General features: G+C 38.2%; 1 protein-coding gene across 2 annotated transcripts in view; it reads left to right on the top strand.

Moving 5' to 3' along the window:
* The window catches only part of PRCP (prolylcarboxypeptidase), an 82455-nt gene that overhangs the window by 48339 nt on the left and 12581 nt on the right, over positions 1–21535 (top strand). For both annotated transcript variants that reach the window (XM_023739761.1, XM_023739760.1), the window contains exons 4-9: positions 928–1029; positions 3916–4097; positions 4339–4496; positions 6339–6511; positions 18345–18509; positions 20103–20290. In XM_023739761.1, coding sequence (XP_023595529.1) covers positions 928–1029; positions 3916–4097; positions 4339–4496; positions 6339–6511; positions 18345–18509; positions 20103–20290 — 968 coding nt within the window. The remainder of the gene's footprint in view (positions 1–927; positions 1030–3915; positions 4098–4338; positions 4497–6338; positions 6512–18344; positions 18510–20102; positions 20291–21535) is intronic.

The raw sequence follows: 21535 nt of genomic DNA, 5'->3' as shown, positions 1-21535 counted from the left end.
GTTGCCACTGAGTCGATTCTGACTCATAGTGACCCTATAGGACAGAGTAGAACTGCCCCATAGGGTTTCCAAGGCTGTAAATCTTTATGGAAGCAGATTGCCACATTCTTCGCCCATGAAGCAAGAGGGGTGGGTTGTGAACTGCTGACCTTTTGGTTCACAGTTGAGCACTTAACCACTGTGCCACTGAGCCACCAGGGCTCCTTGTGCTAAATTTAAGTCTAATCAATTGATGTTGACTGCCTAGAATGTTTGTTGAGAAGGGTTCTGAGGCCACAGCTGAAGTAGGTGAAAAAATGCAGCGATTGATTAATGACAGGCTGTAGGTACAGAGTAAGGAGGCATAATCAGCGTGCCTATGTCTAAGATTGTTTGTTGTGATGTTTAAATGAATTAATACCTATAAACTGCTTAGAACAGGGCCTGACACTATGTAAACACTCAATTAATATTAGCTATTGTTAGCTGCTATTTATCAAATAAATCCCCACAGGAGAGTCCGGTGTGTTTATTTGCACTGTTTTCTCTTTGATGTTGTAAATGTCTATGAATAGGAGGATAACCTGGATATCCTCAGCTGTTTCCTAGAATATTTGGCACACAGTGCAACTTGTTGAAAATTTGAAGACTTCTTTAGACAAAATGTTGATTCTAGGGCTCTCATGTCAGGATAAGGAGAATTGGAGTAACTGGTAGATGAGCAACCTTATTTTTAATCGTTTTACTCTAATACATTATGAGATTGATGTGCAACAGTGAAATAACAATTATGTCACTTATCTGTAGAACAAACATAAATTGTACAACTTCTTAGAGATCTCTTTTTGGTCTGGTTTAACATCCATTTCATATGGTTTCCAAAAAAAAAGGTTCAGTGACCTTGTTCACATTCTGATTTTATCCTGTGAATTTGTGAAATCTTCCTAGGGATTCATGTGGGATGTGGCTGAGGAACTGAAAGCTATGTTGGTGTTTGCTGAACATCGATACTATGGAGAGTCCCTACCCTTTGGTGCCAATTCATTCAAGGTAAGTATACTTTTTTGTTTTTAAGTTTAAAGGTTTTTTTTTTTCTTTAATATAAAACATTTTCTAATTTCATTCCCCACTGTGAGAAAGAAATGATCACTTTAACTTGTTCTGCCTAAACTCTCAGTAAGTTGTGCTTAATCTTTTGCTTTTATATACAATTTGAACAGACTGAGGGTTTTTTTTGGCTATATTATTATCATTTCTAATATAAATCACTTCTTAACTCAGTGTGACAAGGCTAGACTTAGCCAAGTAAATCTTAATCCATGGCTATAGAAACAGTGCAGAGAACTTTTTATTGTTTCAAAAATGTCAGTAGAAGATTCTGTTTCATAAATTATACGCTTAGATTATTGTGTCTGCCACTGGAAATTTATAATGAGTACTCAAATATTTGTTTCATAAGATGTTTTCAAGAAAATATAATCAATAAAATAAGGACAGATAATCTCTGATTCTATGAGGGCAGCTGGCCACTTGGATTCCCTTCTGGCTTTTGCCATTCTCACAAAGAGCCTTGGCCTCAGCCACAGACTCTGCACCTAATGAACTAGCAGACTTCTTCCTTAACTGAGTCACTCCTGTGCTACCCTTGTGATTTTGGCTATATCAGTTTGCTGCTGGAATTGTTATTTACTTAATATTTTTGTTTAAACAACTCACTTCTCAAACTTAGCATTATTTTAAGCAATGATATTGGTTAAAACCAAGGGCTTCATGTACTAGTTATTTTTTCTAATTTACATTAAAGTAAAATAAATGATAAGTATTAAATTTAAAATGTTGATGTCTTACATAATATCATCTTGCATACCACTGGTGTACACATACTATGCTTTTGAGAAATTCTAAGCAAGAAGAACTTGGGCCAATCGTTTTCTAGGCTGCCTATATTCAAAGGAGCTTTTATTTTTGTTCTCAGAGGCTTATAACTAAAATAAATAAAAATAAAACATGTCCTTGTGTTATAAATAGAAAGCAGAACAATTTGCTGATGTTTGGCAGGCTTCATGGGAAATTCTATCCTTTAGCTTATTATCTTGCATGAATATCTGATTAGGAAGTTGATAGGTCCTGAAATTATTGAGAAGGAGCTTCTTGCAGATAGGAACATAACTCCCCTTCTGGGTCCCTGGGATTCATGTTCTGTTAGCAAAGTGGAGCTAAGGGCTCTCTTTGATATGCCTCTTTCCCTGTATATGCTTTATATGCTGTTGTTGTATGCCATCAAGTTGATTTGTACTCATAGCAACCCTATAGGACAGAGTAGAACTGCCCCATGAGGTTTTCTAAGCTGAAATCTTTACGGGAGCAGATCGCCAGGTCTTTTCTCCTGCACGGCAGCTAGGTTTTGAACCATTGACCTTTAGGTTAGCAGCTAAGAGCTTAACCATTGCGCCACCAGGGCTCCTTCAGCTGTACATAGTGCCATGAATACTGGGAGTAAAAAATAGTGACAGACAGTGAGAAGAGAGATAAGAAGTCAGAAAGCGCACATCTTTGATAAGGGGAAGGCTAAACAAGTATGTGACATGCATAGAAAAGAGGTAAGATGGGAACTGTGCCAAATGATGGAAGGAGTCAAACAGAGTGGTGAGACTAAAGCATGAAGATCAAACAGTGGATAGCCTAGTATTGCTGGATAGCTGTATTACTTATCTATTGCTGCATGACAAAGTACCTCAAAATTACATGGCTTAAAACAGCAAAAACCATTTACTATCTCATAATTTCTATGAGTCAGGAATTAGGAGTAGCATAATTGGGTGGTTCTGTCTCAGAGGGGCTCATGAGGTTAAGATGTTGGCTGGTACCACCGTCATCTGAAGGCTTGATTGGGGCTGGAGGATCCACTTCCAAGGTGGCTCACTTACATGAGTGACTAATGCTGGATTTTGGCAAGAGTCCTCAGTTCCTCTCCTCCTGGGCTTTTCCAAAGACCTACTTGAGTATCCCCATGACATGATACTAGCTTCCTCAAAGTTGGCAATCCAGGAGAACTAAATGGAAGCTACAGTGCTTTTTTATGACCTAACCTTGGAAATCACACATTATCACTTCTGCCATGTTTTGTTTGTTAGAACCAAGGCACTAAGTCCAGTGTAAGTTCAAAGGGAAGAGAATTAGTTTTCACCCTTTGATGGGAGGAGTGTCTTAAGAATTTGTGGACTTATTTTAAAAACAGCTTGTTAGCCTTTTTCTGCTCAGCAGGTCTCTGTTTGAGCTCTACCTCCCTACCCTACAGTAGGGAAATTGACCCCAGGCAGAGAGCTAGATGATCATGGTACTTACTTTGGGAGTTTCTGTTCTCTCAGGAATCAGTGTGTTAAGCTGCCTGATAGCCAATGCCTGAAAATAGTTGCTCCGTATGGTTTTTTCCCCCAGTCTCATAGTTTGTTTCACATTGTTGGTATGGCAGACATAATATGTAATTTTTCTGATAATGAAGGATGAGTTATTTTTACTGGATTCTTACCGCAACTTTCCACAGGATTTAGTTTACCTTTGCCTATCTAGTAGCCATTTTAAATGTATCAAGATCTGAAATAAGAGTATAATTTAGGAGTTCCATTAAGTTTGGATTTTCCCCCCATCACATTGCTGTTAAATGTTATTTATGTTTGTTTCTATTGTTTCTACAGCCTCAACAAGGTCTTTAGTAAATATCAGTTAGTAGAAATTACATTTGAATGCAAGGTACATTTTTTCATGAGCTGTTTAAATCAGCACTGCTACTGCTTTGAGTGAGCATATTAGCTCAATTGCCTAGAAATTCTATTTGGAGAAAAGCTTATCGGACTCTGGCTCTTTCCTGGATCCACGCTATGCTAAGCTGCTGTTATGTGCACACTTATACCCATGTTCTTTGTTATTTTTCTTTAGGATTCCAGACACTTGAATTTTCTGACATCAGAACAAGCTCTGGCTGATTTTGCTGAGTTAATCAAACACTTGAAACAAACAATCCCAGGAACTGAAAATCAACCTGTCATTGCACTAGGGGGCTCTTATGGTGGCATGCTTGCAGCATGGTTCAGGATGAAATATCCTCATTTAGTGGTTGGGTAAGTGTGTTTATGCTGGACATGAGCACTTTTTAATGATTGTCAGGGCAAACTTCGAGATTCATTTTGGGTAGAACATTTTCCATTTTATTGTGCTGAAATTTCTAGTTTCTACCTCATTAATAGGTATGTGATTTTTATCATCATTTTTGTTCCATCTCAGTTTTAATTTTAAAACTTGAATTAGGTGAGTTACAGTTTTTTTTTTCTCTTCTCCTTCCTTGTTTTCATTACCATTTAGAGCTCTTGCAGCCTCTGCTCCTATCTGGCAGTTTGAAGATTTGGTACCTTGTGGTATATTTATGGAGACTGTAACTAGAGATTTTAAGAAAAGTGGCCCAAATTGTTCAGAGAGCATCCGCAGATCCTGGAATGCTCTTAATCGACTTGCAACTACAAGTAAGTTTTAGTCAGGAGGATGGAATTGTGATTTTTTTTTTCCTGATTTCTTACTTTTCACTTGTTTAATTCAACACTTCTCACATTTTTTTTTTTTAATATTTTATTGTACTTCAGGTGAAGGCTTACAGAACAGATAGTTTCTCATGTAACAGTAGCACACATGCTGTTTTATGACATTGGTTAACAACCCCACAACATTTTAACCCTCTAAATTCTCAACTTTTTTTTTTTTTTTTTTGTGAAAATACACATAGCCAAAGATACGCCATTTCAAAAATTTTTTTTACATACACATTTAAGTGACGTTGACTACGCTCTTCTAATTGTGCTGTCATTCTCACTTAAGATGAAGGCTTACCGGACAAAATAGTCTCCCATTTCACTTCTCACATTTTCAGTAAGCTTTTATTCAAGTATAACATACATACAGAAAAGGACAAATATCAGAAGGTACAGCTTGATAAATTTTTACAAAGCCAATACATAGTGTATCCAGATCAAGAAAGAGAATATCATCAGCATCTCAGAAATCCTCTCGTGCCCTTTCCAGTCACTCCCTCCACATCTACCAGAGTAACCACTATCCTCACTTCTAGAATCATAGATTCATTTTGCCTGTTCTTGAATTCTTTAGTAATTGAAATCATATAGTATGTATATTTTGTGTCTGCCATCTTTTGGTCAACACTGTATTTGTTAGAGTCATCCATTTGTTTTATTTAATTTTAGTTTATGCATTCTCATTGCTGTATAGTGTTCCATGAAATGAACATACTAAGTTTATTTCTACTGTCCATTCTACTACTGTTAATGGCCATCAGAGCTGTTTCAGGTTTTGGACACTATGCACAGTGCTACTGCAAATGTACTCATACATGTCTAACCCTTTGCTGTCAAGTTGATTCCAACTCCTAGCAACCTTATAGGGCAGAGTAGAACCACCCCATAGGGTTTCCAAAGAGTAGCTGGTGGATTTGAACTGCTAACCTTTTGGTTAGCAGCCAAGCTCTTAATCACTGTGCCACCAGGGTTCCACATACATGTCTAATTGGGTATATACCTATGAGTGGAAATGCTGGGCCAAAGGGTGTGTGTATGTTGAGCTATGGTAGATACTGCCAAATAGTTTTTCAAAATCATTTTACCAAATTACCCTCCCACCAGTAATGTATAGCATTTTAGTTGCTTTACATCCTAGCCAACCTTAGGCTTTTTCATTTTATCTGTTCTGGTGGATGTGTTGTTCGTGTGTGCTATCAAGTTGATTCTGATTCATACTGACCCTATAGGACAGAATAGAACTGCCCCATAGGGTTTCCAAGGCTGTAATCTTTATGGAAGCAGACTGCCACATCTTTCTCCTGAGTGGATGTGTAGTGGTATGATATTATGCTTTAAATTTGCATTTGCCTAATGACTAATGAAGCTGAACACTTTTTCATATATTAAATGGCCGTTTGTGTGTTTTCTTTTGTGAAGTGACTAAGCTTTTGGCCCATTTTAAAAATAGTGTTGTTTGCCTCTAGCTTATTGATTTGTATCAATTGTTTATATATTCTGGATACCTATATGTATTTTTTTAAATTAAGTTGAAAGTAGTATCTCAGCAAAAGGGGGAATAATTCAGAATACTAATTCTGGTAAGATCCATGACTTGTCTATTGTGAGATTATCCAGTTGCTCTAAAAATATTTTACTGAATGTGGAATAAGCATCCTTGGAGAAATAGAAGACTGACTTTTCTAAAATGCTAAGTGAAGAATAAATGATCTATAAAGCCCTCTGTTGACTAGTACTTTTTAGAAGAAGTAAATTCCAACAGTGTGATTCTATTCTCAGGCAGTGGTTTGCAGTGGCTTTCTGTGGCCCTTCACTTATGCAGCCCATTAACAGATTTTCATGACTTCTGGATGTTGAAAGACTGGATCTCTGAAACCTGGGTGAACCTGGCAATGGTGGACTACCCTTACGAGTGTAACTTTTTACAGCCTTTGCCTGCTTGGCCTATTAAGGTAACACAAAGCCCGTTCATCTTTTTTTTATAACACATCTCTCATTTTTTTCATGTGTATTCTCTGACTTTCAGCATCAGAGAGAGGCCCAGGCATGGGGAGCTCTGGAGTTAGTCAAACTTGGGCTGGAATCCTGGGTTCTGCCATTTTCTAATTATGTGACCCTGGGTATTTGCCTAACTTTTCTCAATTTCCTCATTTGAAAACTTGAGATAAAATGCTTAAGTTACAGAGTTGTATGGATTAGAAATAATAATAGTTGCTGTTAATAACACATAATACTATGTGTCAAGTCCTGTGCTGTGTACTTTGCATGCATAATTTATTTACTCTTCAAGGTATGTGTAAAACACCTAGCGCTATGTAATGCATGCCAATGCTTAATAAATGGCAGCTGTTATCATAGTAATGTGATTTAGTCAACTGCTAAAGCATCCTAAGTGCTACACACAATGTGGAGGAGTGATCCCCCTACGGGTGGAGTGGAAAGTGTACTAACTTGCATTCTGAAGGCAGGGGTCCACAACTGCCACTTACCAGCTATCTGTACGATCTTGAGCAAGGTGCTCTTCTTCCACGAGCCTCCGTGTCTTCCTCTGTGGAATAGTTTAAGGATATTTACGTACCTGATAGGGTTGTGGTGAGGATCAAACACAATTTTAGATATGAAACTACTCTGCAAAGTGCAAGGAACTATACATTTTAAGGTTGTTTTCATGTCAAAATGCCTTATGGTATATGCTCTTTTTAAGCACTCCTCTGGAGAGAACGTTCCTCTTAGCTTTAAAACATGAAAGTATGGTCAACTGATAGTTAATAAGTTTAGAGACTGTAACTGGCACTGCGACCAACATGGGTGCTAGAAATGAAGATAGAATTGATAGTACAAGAGCTAGGTCACAAGAGCACTTTTAGTTTAACTGTCTCTTTGAGCTATTAAATGCACATCTTGCTTGAAACTTTGTAACCAAATGGAACAAGTCCATTTGTCATTGGAATAATTTTTCTTACTCTGATGACAAATGGACTCTAGAATGACCCGTGAGTGTCTTGCACGTGGCAGGCTGTAGGAAGTGTATATTGAATTAAATTGAATTTTGATAATCCAAAGAAAATTCTTAAAAAGAGCAAATTTCTCTCATGTTAAGAAAATCTGGATCAAAATAATGGGGAGACACTAAATCTAAACCAATTAGTCTCCTTAAATGTCTGTGTGCTAATAATGCCTTATCCTTCTATTTTATTATTCACAAAGCACTTTCATATATTTGATCTCATTTATTCCTAATAAAAATACCGTGGGGGAAAAAGATATAATCTCAGTTTTATAAAGAGGAAATTAAGCTCAACTAAGAGATTGTGGAAGTGGGATTTGTACTTGGGTCTGTCATTTTCCAGAGCCTATGATCTTCCACTGGATTAGGAGGAGATTTGACAGATGACTTGGGTAGGTCATCTCTCACAATGTGACAACTATCAGATTTAATTCTGTACTCTAGCTGTGTACAAAGTGAGAATTATATTTGCATCTTTATTTGCATTTAAGGAACAAATGAGTTGTCAGAAGATAAAAGCATATGGCAAATTCCCTCATTATTTAGAACAGGTTTCGGCAAACTTTTTATTTAAGGGGCTAGATAGTAAATATTTTATGCTTTGTGGGCCACATGGTCTCTGTCGCAGTTACTGAACTCTGCAGCTGTAATGCAAAAGCAGTTATAGATACCACATAAACAAATAATTATGGCTGTGTATCAATAATACTTTATTTATAAAAACAGGTCATGGCCTGGGGGCTGTAGTTTGCCACTCCCTAATCTAAAAAAAGATTCAGAGGAATACAGCTTTTTAGTGTTAATTAGTTTATTATGATTTGGAGCAGTGAGCAGTCTAACTTGAGTTTCCTTTCCAGTTCTTAAAGTTCCTCTTGAGATATTTTGCTGTTGAGTCTTGAATGTCAATAAATATTCTATTATTTTTCTCTCCTAAATGTCACTCTAAACCATTGGGATATACCTCAAATATTTTGTCATCTGTTTTTGATTTAGCACAATCCTTCTTTTATCTTTTGCATATATTCATTTCAAAAGTTTATTTTCAAGGCAAGATAACATAGTATCTTTGTCCCACCAAGCCAAAAACCCATTGCCATCGAGTCGATTCCAACTCCTAGCGACCCTATAGGACAGAAGAGAACTGCCCAATAGGGTTACCAAGGAGCAGCTGGTGGATTCAAACTGCCATCCTTTTGGTTAGTAACCGAGCTCTTAACCACTCTGCCACCAGGGCTCTCTTTGTCCCACAGTCACCTCTTATTTCTTTTATCCAGAACTAGTTCTTCTCATTCCCTGCAGTTATTTCTTGTAGACTTTATCCTTTCTCTTAACATATTAAAGAATTCTTAATTGCTTATAATATACTTGTGATTCTATTTCCTGCCTCCACCCCACCAGAAGTAATCTCCACTCTTTGCCTCCTGCTTGAGAAACTTCCATTGCCTCTGTCTAGTTCCAATTTCATCCTTTAGTTACCCATCTGATTTTCAGAATTTTTTGACTAATGTCTTCCTTGCAAATTTTTAGTTTTGGATCACTTTCTTTCACTGTTCATTCTATTTCTTCTTTCTTGACCCCCTCTCTGTTCTCCCAACCCACTAATCCCTGGAACACTACCCAGTTGGGGACCGCTCTTTCACTTGGATAGTTCCATTTAACCAGGACTCCTCCTCCCTCTGATACACTTCCTGCTTTTTAAAGGGCTGACAAACAGCCGGTCCTTTTCTGAGTCTGTGACTCAGGCTTTAGGATGGTGAGATAATATGTTGCAGTTGGGTAATGAAAAAAAGCAGGTGAATTCCAGTTCTGACTGGACCATGTACAATTCTGAACGATCCATAGGCAGGGACTCAATGCCATTTTTCATGTCAACTCAAGTATCATTCTTTTTGTCTTTGGACTTTGCATACTCAGACTCCCTTTGCTTTTGTTTACTGCTAATAGAACCTGCAACATTCATGCAGAAATAATCATGGACTTGGCTGATAGAATACAAGGAAGAAGAGAAAAGGAAAATAGAAAACCCCTCTGTCATTTGATTGTTCTATCAGCATAAAAAATCTTTCAATTTCGTGTCTTTTCTCGGCTGAAAGAGCAGCTTTAAAGGATACTGTAGAGTTTGTTTATTTTGGAATCATTTTTTAACTGATAACTCACCAAGTCTTTTAGCTTCGCCTTCTGAGCATGCAGATAGATACAGCAAAATAATAAGACATAAGATGGAAAATGTCTTCCATTCGTCTTGGTGTTTGATAATGTATGCGACCTCTCTGGGTGGTTTAAGCGGTTTAGGTGCATTCTATGAAAAGAGAGCTTTTAATGACAAAACTAATGTGATTATCTGAGTGAGTGTGAGAAGGGTATTGAAGCCTTAGAGAAAGAAAATCTGTTAGAAAAGCTGAATGTATCTGCTTAATCCTTTCTCTAATGTGGATGGACCATACTCTCTGAGAGGAGATTGGTCTTTTTTTTTTTTTTAAACCTATTTTCTTCCTCTTTTAAAAACATTTTTTTGCCCCTTCTTTTTCTCTCTCTTATTCAAATGCTTATTGTCAGAGGCAGAGACACTTAAAGCTTTTAAACAAATCATTATCTTTACTTTCTCTCATGTACATGGGGTCAAAGGGCAGAATCTAAATATTTGGATACAGAGCTGATTAGCTTGGTACTAAGGCTGGAATGTTCTGTTTGCTCCACTATATCTATGCTCTTTATAACCAGAATTATTAAACTTCTAATGCTCTTTTTAAATTTTTCCTGAATCTTCACTTTTGTTCTGGGAAATGGAAGGTGAACAAAGTCTGTCCATTTTAAGTGTTCATTCTTGAGCCTTATATTACTCTGCTGTCTTACAGTTTTTCTTCTACTATTGCATAATTAAAAAGTTCTATAATTTTATATTGCTGCGAAATCCCATCTAAGTTTTCACCTTAAAAAAAAAAAATCAGAAAATATAAAGACAATCTAAGAATCAAAAAGTATTTGTTTAAAAAATTAAGCATGAGACTGTAGATATATTTAAGCAGTCTTTGTGTTATATTTCTCTTACACTATAACTTACAAAGATGGGTTGTGTATCTAGTGGTTATGAATGCAACCTCCAGAGTCAGTTTGCATTTGAATCCCAGCTCTGCTACTTCTACCCTCTGTGGCTTTGGGCAAGTTCCTTAACCTCTCTGTGCTTTAGTTTTCTCATATGCAAAATGGGAGATAATAATTGTAATGCTTATTAAGGTTGCTATGAGAATTTAATAGGACTTGGTTGCTATGAGTTGGAATCAACTTGACTTCAACAAGTTTTTTTTTTTTCTAGTGTTCAGTAGAAGCCCTGTTGGCACAGTGGTTAAGACCTAAGGCTGCTAACCAAAAGGTCGGCAGTTCGAATCCACCAGCTACTCCTTGGAAACCCTAATGGGCAGTTCTGCTCTGTCTTATAGGGTCGCTATGAGTCGGGATCAACCCAACAGCAATGGGTTTGGTTTGGCTGGTGTACAGTAGGTGCTCGATCAATGCTAATCATTGTATAGCAATAATAGTTATTGTTATTATTATAATATTGAGGAGGCAGATTGTTAAATCAGGACTTTGTGGTCAGACATAGTCTGGGTTCAGAACCTATATTCACAATTTTTTAATTGAGTGTCTGTAGCCAAACCTCCCTGAGCTTGTTTTCTCCTCCGTGAAATGGGAATGGTCATTATATGTCACTCCCTGAGTTGTTGTCGAGAAAGTACTTGGCTTCAAGGAGGACTAAGTAGTTGTACTAGCAGCCTCAGCAGCTCCAGTTGCCCCCATATCAGTGCATTTATGGCATAAGTAGGAATGGTATGCCTTATGTAAAAATTGTTTAGAAGAAGCCTATTTCTGGTGCCCACAAAATAAATAGAAAGTATAGAGCAGAAGCTACCTGACTGTTGAGTATTTTAGAAGAAGGTAGTTGTCAGACTCTTTCCTTGTTCTCTGATTAGATCACAGCCCCTAAGTCAATAATCAATAGGCTACAGGGTTGGCCTCATCAAGTAGGTAACATCTGCAAGTTGCAAGGGTTAAGCTGAAATGAATATTGTATGAAGTTGAACTAAAATTGCTGGTATTTTATTCTGTTTGACCTATGTTGTTGTTGTTAGGTGCTGTCGAGTTGGTTCTGACTGATAACAACCCTACATATAACAACGAAACACTGCCCGGTCCTGCACCATCCTCACAGTTGTTGTTATGCTTGAGCCCATTGTTGCAGCCACAGTGTCAGTCCGTCTCATTGAGGGTTTTCCTATTTTTCGTTGACCCTTCACTTTACCAAGCATGATGTCCTTCTCCAGAGACTGATCCCTCCTGATAACATGTCCAAAGCGTGTGAGACATAGTCTCACCATCCTTGCTTCTAAGGAGCATTCTGGCTGTACTTCTTCCAAGACAGATTTGTTCATTCTTCTGGCAGTCCATGATATAGTCAATGTTCTTCGCCAGCACCACAATTCAAAGGCATCAATTCTTCTTTGGTCTTTCTTATTCGTTGTCTAGCCTTCACGTGCATATGAGATGATTGACAACACCATGGCTTGGGTCAGGTGCACCTTAGTCCTTAAAGTGACATCTTTGCTTTTTAATGTGTTGTTTGATTTCTTGACTGCTGCTTCCATGGGCATTGATTGTAGATCCAAGTAAAATGAAATCCTTGACAACTTCAATCTTTCCGCCATTTATCATGATGTTGGTTTTTGATCCAGTTGTGAGGATTTTTATTTTCTTTATGTTAAGGTGTAATCCATACTGAAGGCTGTAGTCTTTGATCTTCTTCAAAAAGTGCTTCAAGTTCTCTTCACTTTCAGCAAGCAAGGTTGTATCATCTGCATATTGCAGATTGTTAATGAGTCTTCTCTAATCCTGATGCCGCATTCTTCTTCATATAGTCCAGCTTCTCTGATTATTTGCTCAGAACACAGATTGAATAAGTATGGTGAAAGGATACAACCCTGCATACACTTTTCCTGATTTTAAACCACACAGTGTCCCCTTGTTCTGTTCGAAGGGCCGCCTCTTGATCTATGTACAGGTTCCGCATGAGCACAATTAAGTGTTCTGTAATTCCCGTTCTTCACAATGTTATCCATAATTTTTTAAGATCTACACAGTTGAACGCCTTTGCATAGTCAATAAAACACAGGTAAACACCTTTCTGTTATTCTCTGCTTTCAGCCAACATCCATCTGACATCAGCAATGATATCCCTGGTTCCATGTCCTTGAATTTCTGGCAGCTCTCTGTCAATGTACTGCTGCAACCACTTTTGAATCATCTTCAGCAAAATTTTACTTGTGTGTGATATTAATGATATTGTTTGATAACTTCCACATTCTGTTGGATCGTCTTTCTTTGGAATGGGCACAAATATGGACCTCTTCCAGTCAGTTGGCCAGGTAGCTGTGTTCCAGATTTCTTGGCGTAGATGAACGAGTGCTACCAGCGCTGCATCCATTTGTTGAACCATCACCATTTTCATTCCATCAGTTCCCGGAGCCTTGTTTTTTGCCAGTGCCTTCAGTGCAGCTTGGACTTCTTCTTTCAGTACCGTCGGTTCTTGATAATATGCAACCTCCTGAAATGGTTGAATGTCAACCAGTTCTTTTTGGTACAGTGACTCTTTGTTTTCCTTCCATCTTCTTTTTGATGCTTCCTGTGTCATTTAATATTTTCCCTGTAGAATTCTTCAGTATTGCAACTCAAGCCTTGAATTTTTTCTTCAGTTCTTTCAGCTTGAGAAATGCCAAGCGTGTTCGTCCCTTTTGGTTTTCTAACTTCAGGTCATTGCACATTTCATTATAATACTCTCCTTTGTCCTCTCGAGCTACCATTTGAAGTCTTCTGTTCAGCTTTTACTTCATTTCTTCCATTTGCTTTAGTTACTCTACATTCAACAGGAAGTTTTAGAGTCTTCTTCTGACATCCATTTTGGTCTTTTCTTTCTTTCCTGTCTTTTTAATGACCTTTTGCTTTCTTCGTGTATGATATCCTTGATGTTATTCCACAACTCGTCTGGTCTTCAGTAATTAGTGTTTAATGAGTCAAATCTCTTCTTGAGATGGTCTCTAAATTCAGGTGGAATATACTCAAGGTCATACTTTGGCTCTTGTGGACTTATTCTAATTTTCCTTAGCTTCAACTTGAACTTGCATACGAGCAATTGATGATCTGTTCCACAGTCGGCCCCTAGCCTTCTTCTGAATGATGATATTGAGCTTTTCCATCGTCTCTTCCCACAAATGTAGTCAATCTGATTCCCATGTATTCTACCTGGTGAGGTAGAATTTGGTGAAAAAATGTATTTGCTACGAATAAGTCATTGATTTTGATTTTCTACTGTGTGATCTCTAGCATCATTTCTGTCACCAAGGCCATATTTTCCAACTACTGTTCCTTCTTTGTTTCCAACTTTTGCATTCCAACCACCAGTAATTATCAATGCATCTTGATTGCATGTTTGATCAATTTCAGACTGCAGAAGTTGGTAAAAGTCTTCAATTTCCTCATCTTTGGCATTAGTGGTCAGTGTGTAAATTCGAGTAATAGTCGTATTAACTGGTCTTTCTTGTAGGCATATGGATATTATCCTATCACTGACAGCGTTATACTTCAGGATAGATCTTGAAATGTTCTTTTTGACAATGAATGCAATGCCATCCCTCTTCAATTTGTCATTCCCAGCATAGTATACTATATGATTGTCCTATTCAAAATGGCCAATACCAATCCATTTCAGCTCACTAATGCCTAGAATATCGATGTTTATGCGTTTCATTTCATTTTGACAACTTCCAATTTTCCTAGATTCATGCATCATACTTTCCACGTTCTAATTATTTTGATTCATACCACATCTGCAAATGAAGGTATCGAAAGCTTAACTCCATCCATGTCATTAAGGTCAACTACTTTTAGGAGGCAGCTCTTCCTCAGTCATATTTTGAGTACCTTCTAACCTGAGGGACTCATCCTCTGGCACTATAGCAGACAATGTTCTGCTACTATTCATAAGGTTTTCAATGGCTAATTTTTTCAGAAGTAGACCACCAGGTCCTTTTCCTGGTCTTACTCTGGAAGCTCAGCTGAAACCTGTCCACCATGGGTGACCCTGCTGGTATTCAAAATACATAGCTTCCAGCATCACAGCAACACGCAAGCCACCACAGTACAACAAACTGACAGACGTGTGGGGATTTTACCTATAAAGATGGCAATTTCATATGGTTCAACTTAGTATTTATATAAATTTTATGCATCCTACAGATATTTGATAAAAGTATGTTAATATTTTCTTTTGAATTACTAGTCTTTGAATAAGCATGGGAATAATGCTGAGGTCTTGCTAGTCTGAATTCAGTATTGTTTTTTTACTTCGCTTACCCTTTGCTATCCAAATTGTTAAGGACACGCATAGAGACATATAGAAATTGTGTTTTTTGTACTAGAGGATGACGTTTTGAATTACTAAATCTTTGAGTTAGGAAGGAAATTTAGATCCACCTAAAATAACAAAATCCCCATAGTAAATTTGCAAATATTTTGCAAAAAAATTTTTTTAAGTGGTAGTTTTCAGGGCTTCTAATCTAATGCACTGATGGAATTATAAATTGGTACTTTCTATAAGGCAGTTAGACAGGATGCAGCAAAGTCTTAAAAATGTTTGTTTTGAATCAGTAATTTATGACTTTATCTCAAGAAAACAGTAAAGGACTGTTTACTGTAGCCATATTTATAACAGTGAAAGTTTGGAAATGATCCAAATGACCAGTTATAGGGTTGCTTCAAGTATTTCTCAACTTCCATCCAGATTACTCTCCTCTAGGTTTTCTCAGGCTGGTCAATGTCCTTCTTAAAGGACATGAAACTGGACCCAGTACTCCAAGGGTGATCTGATCCCACAGAGGACAGTGGGCCTAGCATGGCCCTTAACTGGGGCCTGGTATTTCTATTAGCAGAGCTGAAGTTTCTGACCATGATGTCCTCCCTGTGTAACTGGGGCTGCCGAAACCCAAGTATTATCAGCTGGTGCCAGTCCCCAGCCATGCTTGTATCTTTTAAGCAGTGACAGTAACTGCTGTTTGCAGAGATGGCTATTCATGAGGATTCCTTTTCTTTGCCTGACAGAGGCCCAGTGTTCTAGTTCTGAGAGGGGATCCGGTGCCAGTGTGTGAGTCACCCTCACTTGCCACTTTTCTTTTCCAGAGTTTTAGACCACTTGGTGTTGTTTATTAGTCCCCCTGTTCCCTCTGCCCGGCCCAGTTTGTCACCCTGCCTCATCCACCATGCTGTGCTTGAACAGGATGCCCTTCTCTGCATTCCACGTGTCTACTCTGTCGTTTATGCTGCGTTTTGAAAGAGCTCAGCTCACTATTGGTGGCCAAATTCAGGAAAGAATGCTGATCAACTGTTGCAGTAGATTGTGTGATAAATTCTGTGATTGGGTCTTGATTTTTGTATTTTCTTCAGTATTTTTGATTGACGTATTTCTTAGGAATATTTTCTGTTAAAAGTGCTCTACAACAGTTAGGAATTTTTTGACTTGCAATGAATAATTGAGCGTTTTCAGAATAGTAAAACACTGTTTTGCCTTTTAAGTTTTCCTCAGTTTGCATTTCTTTGTTGCTTCAGGCTTGATAAGTTTGTGAAGCTCTCAGTTTAACTCAGTTCTATTTCTTCATGTACATCATAAGCCCTGGTGTAGGAGCCATGGTGGTTCAAAGGTTAAGCACTCAGCTGCTAACTGAAAGGTTGGTGGTTGGAACCCACCCAGTGGCTCTGTGGGAGAAAGGCTTGGCAATCTGTTCTCATAAAGATTACAGCCTAAAAAACTCTATGGGGTAGTCCTGCTCTGTTATATGAGGTCACCATGAGTTGAAAATCGATTTGATGGCACCTAACAAACACAACGACAACAACAACAAACTCTGGGACGCTTAGTTCTTATAACCTCACAGTTACTTTTAAGGGTATACCCAGCTACTTGAACATCTTAATTTCTGACTTTCTCACATTCAGCATTTCCAAAAACTTATATTTCTCTTTTCAAAAGTCATGTTGCAGTTAAGATGTTAAAGGCTCTGAGACATCCTGCAGTCAAGAAAACTGTTCACATTGCCCACACAACATTTCATAAGATTATTTTGACTATGAAACCTTTTTTTTTTTCCCATGAAGTACCAATTAACATTCCATAGAAATATTATTGTGCAGAATATGTATGGGAAAAGACCTTGAAGTTTCCCTATGATCAATTTTTTTCTCTGTTTTCAAGTTTCCTTTTTCTCAGGAAGGTGTTGCTGAAAGCTGATCCTAGGCAGAACTGTGATGAGGGCCAGGTTTGCTCCTAGCTGCTCGTTGCCTTTCTCAGTGCCGTCCTTTCCTGACTTGGGAGCACGTCCTTAGCCCAGGCCTGTTGATACTTCTGCTGCCCAGAATCTCTACCCTCAGGTGGGGTAGCTGGGTCTCCTTCTTTTTTGGCTCCTTCTTCTCTGAACTAGTCTCTTTTTTCTCAGAACTTGCCCGTGGTATATGTCTTTTCCGTTTGAAATGGGAAAGGACTGGGTCACTGAATTCATGTTACGATGTTAATGGAAGATGATAGCTTAAGGGTGTTATTCTTCCCATAGGGCTGTTTGCAGTTTTTTAAGGGGATACTTCGTTAGCTGTGTAACATAAAGGATAAGATGTATGTTTTATAACCCGAGAGACCTGGGTTTAAATCTAAGTCCTACCACTTACTAGCTGGGTAACCTTAAATAAAGTGATTTAACCGAAGTCTCAGTTTCCATGTAAAATAGTGGGTGATAATAGATCTTACAGGGTTATTGGAGAATCAAGTCACATGATGGTTGTAAACCCAGGGCTCAATAATAAGTATCTATTATTGTTGTTGCTGCTGTTATTTTTCAGCTATGATTCTACTGCCTGTGATTTTCAGTGCTACAATTTCAGGCATTGATTATATGCTGGGGTTAGAATATTTGGGAGCTGGGAAGTTGCGTGATATATTTCTTACCACACCACAGATGTTGGAGCTTAGTGTAGTTTTTCCATAAGAAATTTGATAAATTTTGCACTTTCATAAAAATGTAGTCATTCATTCCGCAAACATTTAGTTGGCAGATACCTTGCTAAGTACTGAGGGAGACATTGTGGAATCAAATCAGTGCAGCGCAGCACTAGGACAGAGGCCTGCCAAATTCTTTATTACGCAGGGACTCTGATAGAACTAGGCACAGGGTCGAGTGGAGGCACAAAGAAGGAAGTGGTTTGTTCTTCCTGACTTGGGGACATTGATAAGGAAGGCCTCGGAGAGGAGGTGATACTTGAGCTGAGTGTTGTGGAAAATAAGTTGATGTTTTCCAGACATTAGTGGAGTTGGAGGGTGGGAAGAGGGCATGTCAGGGCAAGCAAAGGCAGAGGAGGGAAAGAGCTTGGTGTGCTAGGGAAAGGTTTTGCTAGACTGGCACAGAGGTTGCAGGAGATGAAGCTAGAGTGGAAGATGGGGAGGACTTTGCATACCTGCATACCATGCAAAAGACTGGTTTATTTCTGTAGCCTGGGGAGTCATTTAAGAGTTTTATTAATTTATGAAGGGAGTCATTCTCAAGAGATAGAAATTGTCGAGCAATATAGTTAGATACTTAAGAAATGTTTTGTGATCCAATCAAGATCAGATTTTTGTTTGTTTGTTTGTTTTATTAAACTGTATTTTTGTATTAATATTCTGACTATTCTCCCTTTTATCTCTCTGGCAGGTAGTATGCCAGTATTTCAAAGATCCCAATGTATCTGATCAACAGCTGGTACAGAATCTTTTCCAAGCTCTGAATGTATATTACAATTATTCAGGCCAGGTGAAATGCCTGAATATCTCAGAGACAACCACTAGCAGTCTGGGATCCTTGGGTTGGAGCTATCAGGTAAGTGTGTATAATTTCCCCAAGTGGAACTTACTTTTCACTAATACAGTTGTGTTGTAACAGAAAGTACACAAGATTTTGTCACCTAACGTGTCCAAATCTGAGCTTTGTCATCTTACACTGTGAGACCATGGACAGGTTTCCTTATTCATTCATTAATTCATGTATTTAGTAATCATCACCGAATATATATTGAGTGCCTACTATGTGTCGAGCTCCAAAGATACAAAGATAAGTAAGACATGGTCTCACCATCAAATACAGCCTGGTGAGAAAGATAGATAACTAAACTAATATTATAATAGATCTTGATAAGTGCTATAAAGGAAGCATTTTATGGACACATAAAAGAAGGGAACTCAAACTTTACTCTTTCTGAGCCTCTGTTCCTTCCTCCATATAATGAAACTAATACTGTAGTTTTATGTAAATAACATGCACCTTCTACATTTGTTGGCCAACCACTCCCTCCCCACACGAGGTGTCTTAGTCATCTGGTGCTGCTGTAACAGAAATACCACAAGTGGATAGCTTCAACAAAGAGAAATTTAGTCTCTCACAGTCTAGTAGATTACAAGTCCAAATTCAGGGCATCAGCTCCAGGAGAAGGCTTTCTCTCTCTGTCAGCTCTGGAGGAGGGTCCTTGTCGTCAGTCTTCCACTGGTCTGGGAGCATCTCAGCACAGGAACCTCAGGTCCAAAGGACGTGCTCTACTCCCTGCACTGCTTTCTTGTTGGTATGAGGTTCCCATGTGTCTTTGCTCACTTCTCTCTTTTATATCTCAAAAGAGATTGGCTTAAGACACTAATCTTGTAGACCTCATCAGTATAACTGCCACTAATCCACCTTATTACATCGTAGTGATAGAGTTTACAACACATAAGGAAATTGTATCAGATTACAAAATGGTATATAATAATACAGTGCTGGGAATCATGACCCAGCCAAATTGATACACACATTTTTGGGAGGACATAATTTAATCCATGACATGAGGTATTTTCATAAGTGCCGCTATGTCAAAGCAACGCTTAACAAAAATACTTCGCAGAGGGTAGGGAGCAGTTGGCAAACAAACGTAGAGGGCATGCGTTATTTGCAAAAAAAAAATGATAATAATAATTCCCTTCCAGATTTGTTTTGAGAGTTGAGTGTGATAGATGTGAAAGAAAACAGTTTACAAATAAGGAATATATAGTCCTAACTTCTGTGACTTTTCAGTCAAATGTTTCTATGAAGAATGAGAAGTTGCTTGGCATAGAGGTAGAGAGCAGGAGTTTTGAAGCCAGACTGCGTGAGTTCAAAACCTGGTGCTACTAAATAGCTGTATGGCCTTGGACAATATTTAACCTCTCTGTGCCTCGTTTTGAAGCCCTGGTGGCACCAGTGGTTAAGTTGTTCGACTGCTAACCAAAAAGGCTGACAGTTCGAATCCAGCAGCCTCTCCTTGGACACCTTACGGAAGCAGTTCTATTCTGTCCTGTAGGGCTGCTGTGAGTCGGAATTGACTCAACGGCAGTGGGTTTAGTTGTTTTTTTTTTTTTTTTTGTGCCTCATTTTATTTTTGGGTCCCCTATTGGTTTGCTTTTTCAGGCCTGCACAGAAATAATCATGCCCTTTTGTACTAATGGTGTCGATGACATGTTTGAACCTCACTCATGGAACTTGAAGGAATTGTCTGATGACTGTTTTGAACAGTGGGGTGTGAGACCAAGGCCCTCCTGGATCACTACTCAGTATGGAGGCAAAAACATCAGTTCCCATAGGAACATTATTTTCAGGTGAGTTTTTGTTGGTCCAAAGGGGAACCTTAGTTGATGGAGACATTTGTAGAATAGCTGAGAGAATAGAACCGGGAAAATGCTGGGCAGTAAGATGGTATGGAATACAACAGCAGGACCTATCAAGTTTTCCGGCTCCTTGAAAGACAGAGGATGCTTAAAAGAGAGTGTATATTCTCTTGCCAAGGTACTTAAAGGCTTAAAAACAAACAAATATAAGACAAAACAAAACAGAAACCTCTGTAGCACAAAATGAAGCATTGTTTGTTTTCACAATTTGTCTTATTATTACTACTATTATTATTAATAATAATAAAACTTTTTAGTATGTATTCAAGAAACACTTTGGATGTGCCTGATTGGTTCTGTTCCAGGTACTGTAAGAGGCACTGTACATAAATTACCTGACTGAATCCTCATAACAACCCTGTGAAGTAGATGTTATGTCCCTTTTTTTTTACTGTGGAGGAAACTGAAGGTTATAGTGTTCAGTTAACTTGCCAAAGCTCATCCAGCTTTGTTTGAGTTACTAAGTGATAAAACCAGAGTTCAGCCTTGGCCTGTCTGACTACAAAACCCATGTTTGTTCTTCTGTGTTACACTACTTCTTAAGAAGTGAAATAGTTCGTATTGGTTCAAATTAATTGAGTAGACTCTAGGTAGGTTCAGTTGTACCTTTCAAATCTCCGTCTACCATTACCAGTCATCAGCTAGTAAGATAGCAACCAATTAATAAAAAAATCTCCCCAGATCTATATGGAATAGCAGAGATACTCATACATATCCCTTAACCCAGAGCTATTACACGTAGTCCCTGACTTAAAATGGGGTCATGTTCCAACGACTGTGTCGCAAGCCAGTTCTGATGTTAAGTCGAATACCTCATTTTTTTTTTAGTTTTCATTATTATTGCCTTCTATTATCAGTATCTTTATAAATCTGATCTTTATTTGTCTTTGGGGGTTGGAAACATTACATATAAACTTAAGGATATATTTTAACACTGTATGTAGTACATATTACTAACAATAAGATGTAAAAAAAACAAACAAAAAAAAAACCAAACCAGATAGTTGTAAGCGCAGTTTGTCATGACTTGAATAGGTTGTAAGTTGGGGACTACCTGTTTTTTAATTGTAAATGTCATTCTTTTTCAAGCCCTTTTAAACAAAAGTCACATTTAGCTTTTGGGACATGGGTAGTAGCTTTTAGGCCTGAGGAACACTGTTTTGACTGGAGGACACT

The sequence above is a fragment of the Trichechus manatus genome, unplaced genomic scaffold, assembly GCF_000243295.1.
Source record: "Trichechus manatus latirostris isolate Lorelei unplaced genomic scaffold, TriManLat1.0 scaffold00140, whole genome shotgun sequence".
NCBI lineage: Eukaryota > Metazoa > Chordata > Mammalia > Sirenia > Trichechidae > Trichechus > Trichechus manatus.
The sequence above is the reverse complement of the archived record's forward strand: the minus strand, read 5'-3'. Positions and strand labels throughout refer to the sequence as shown.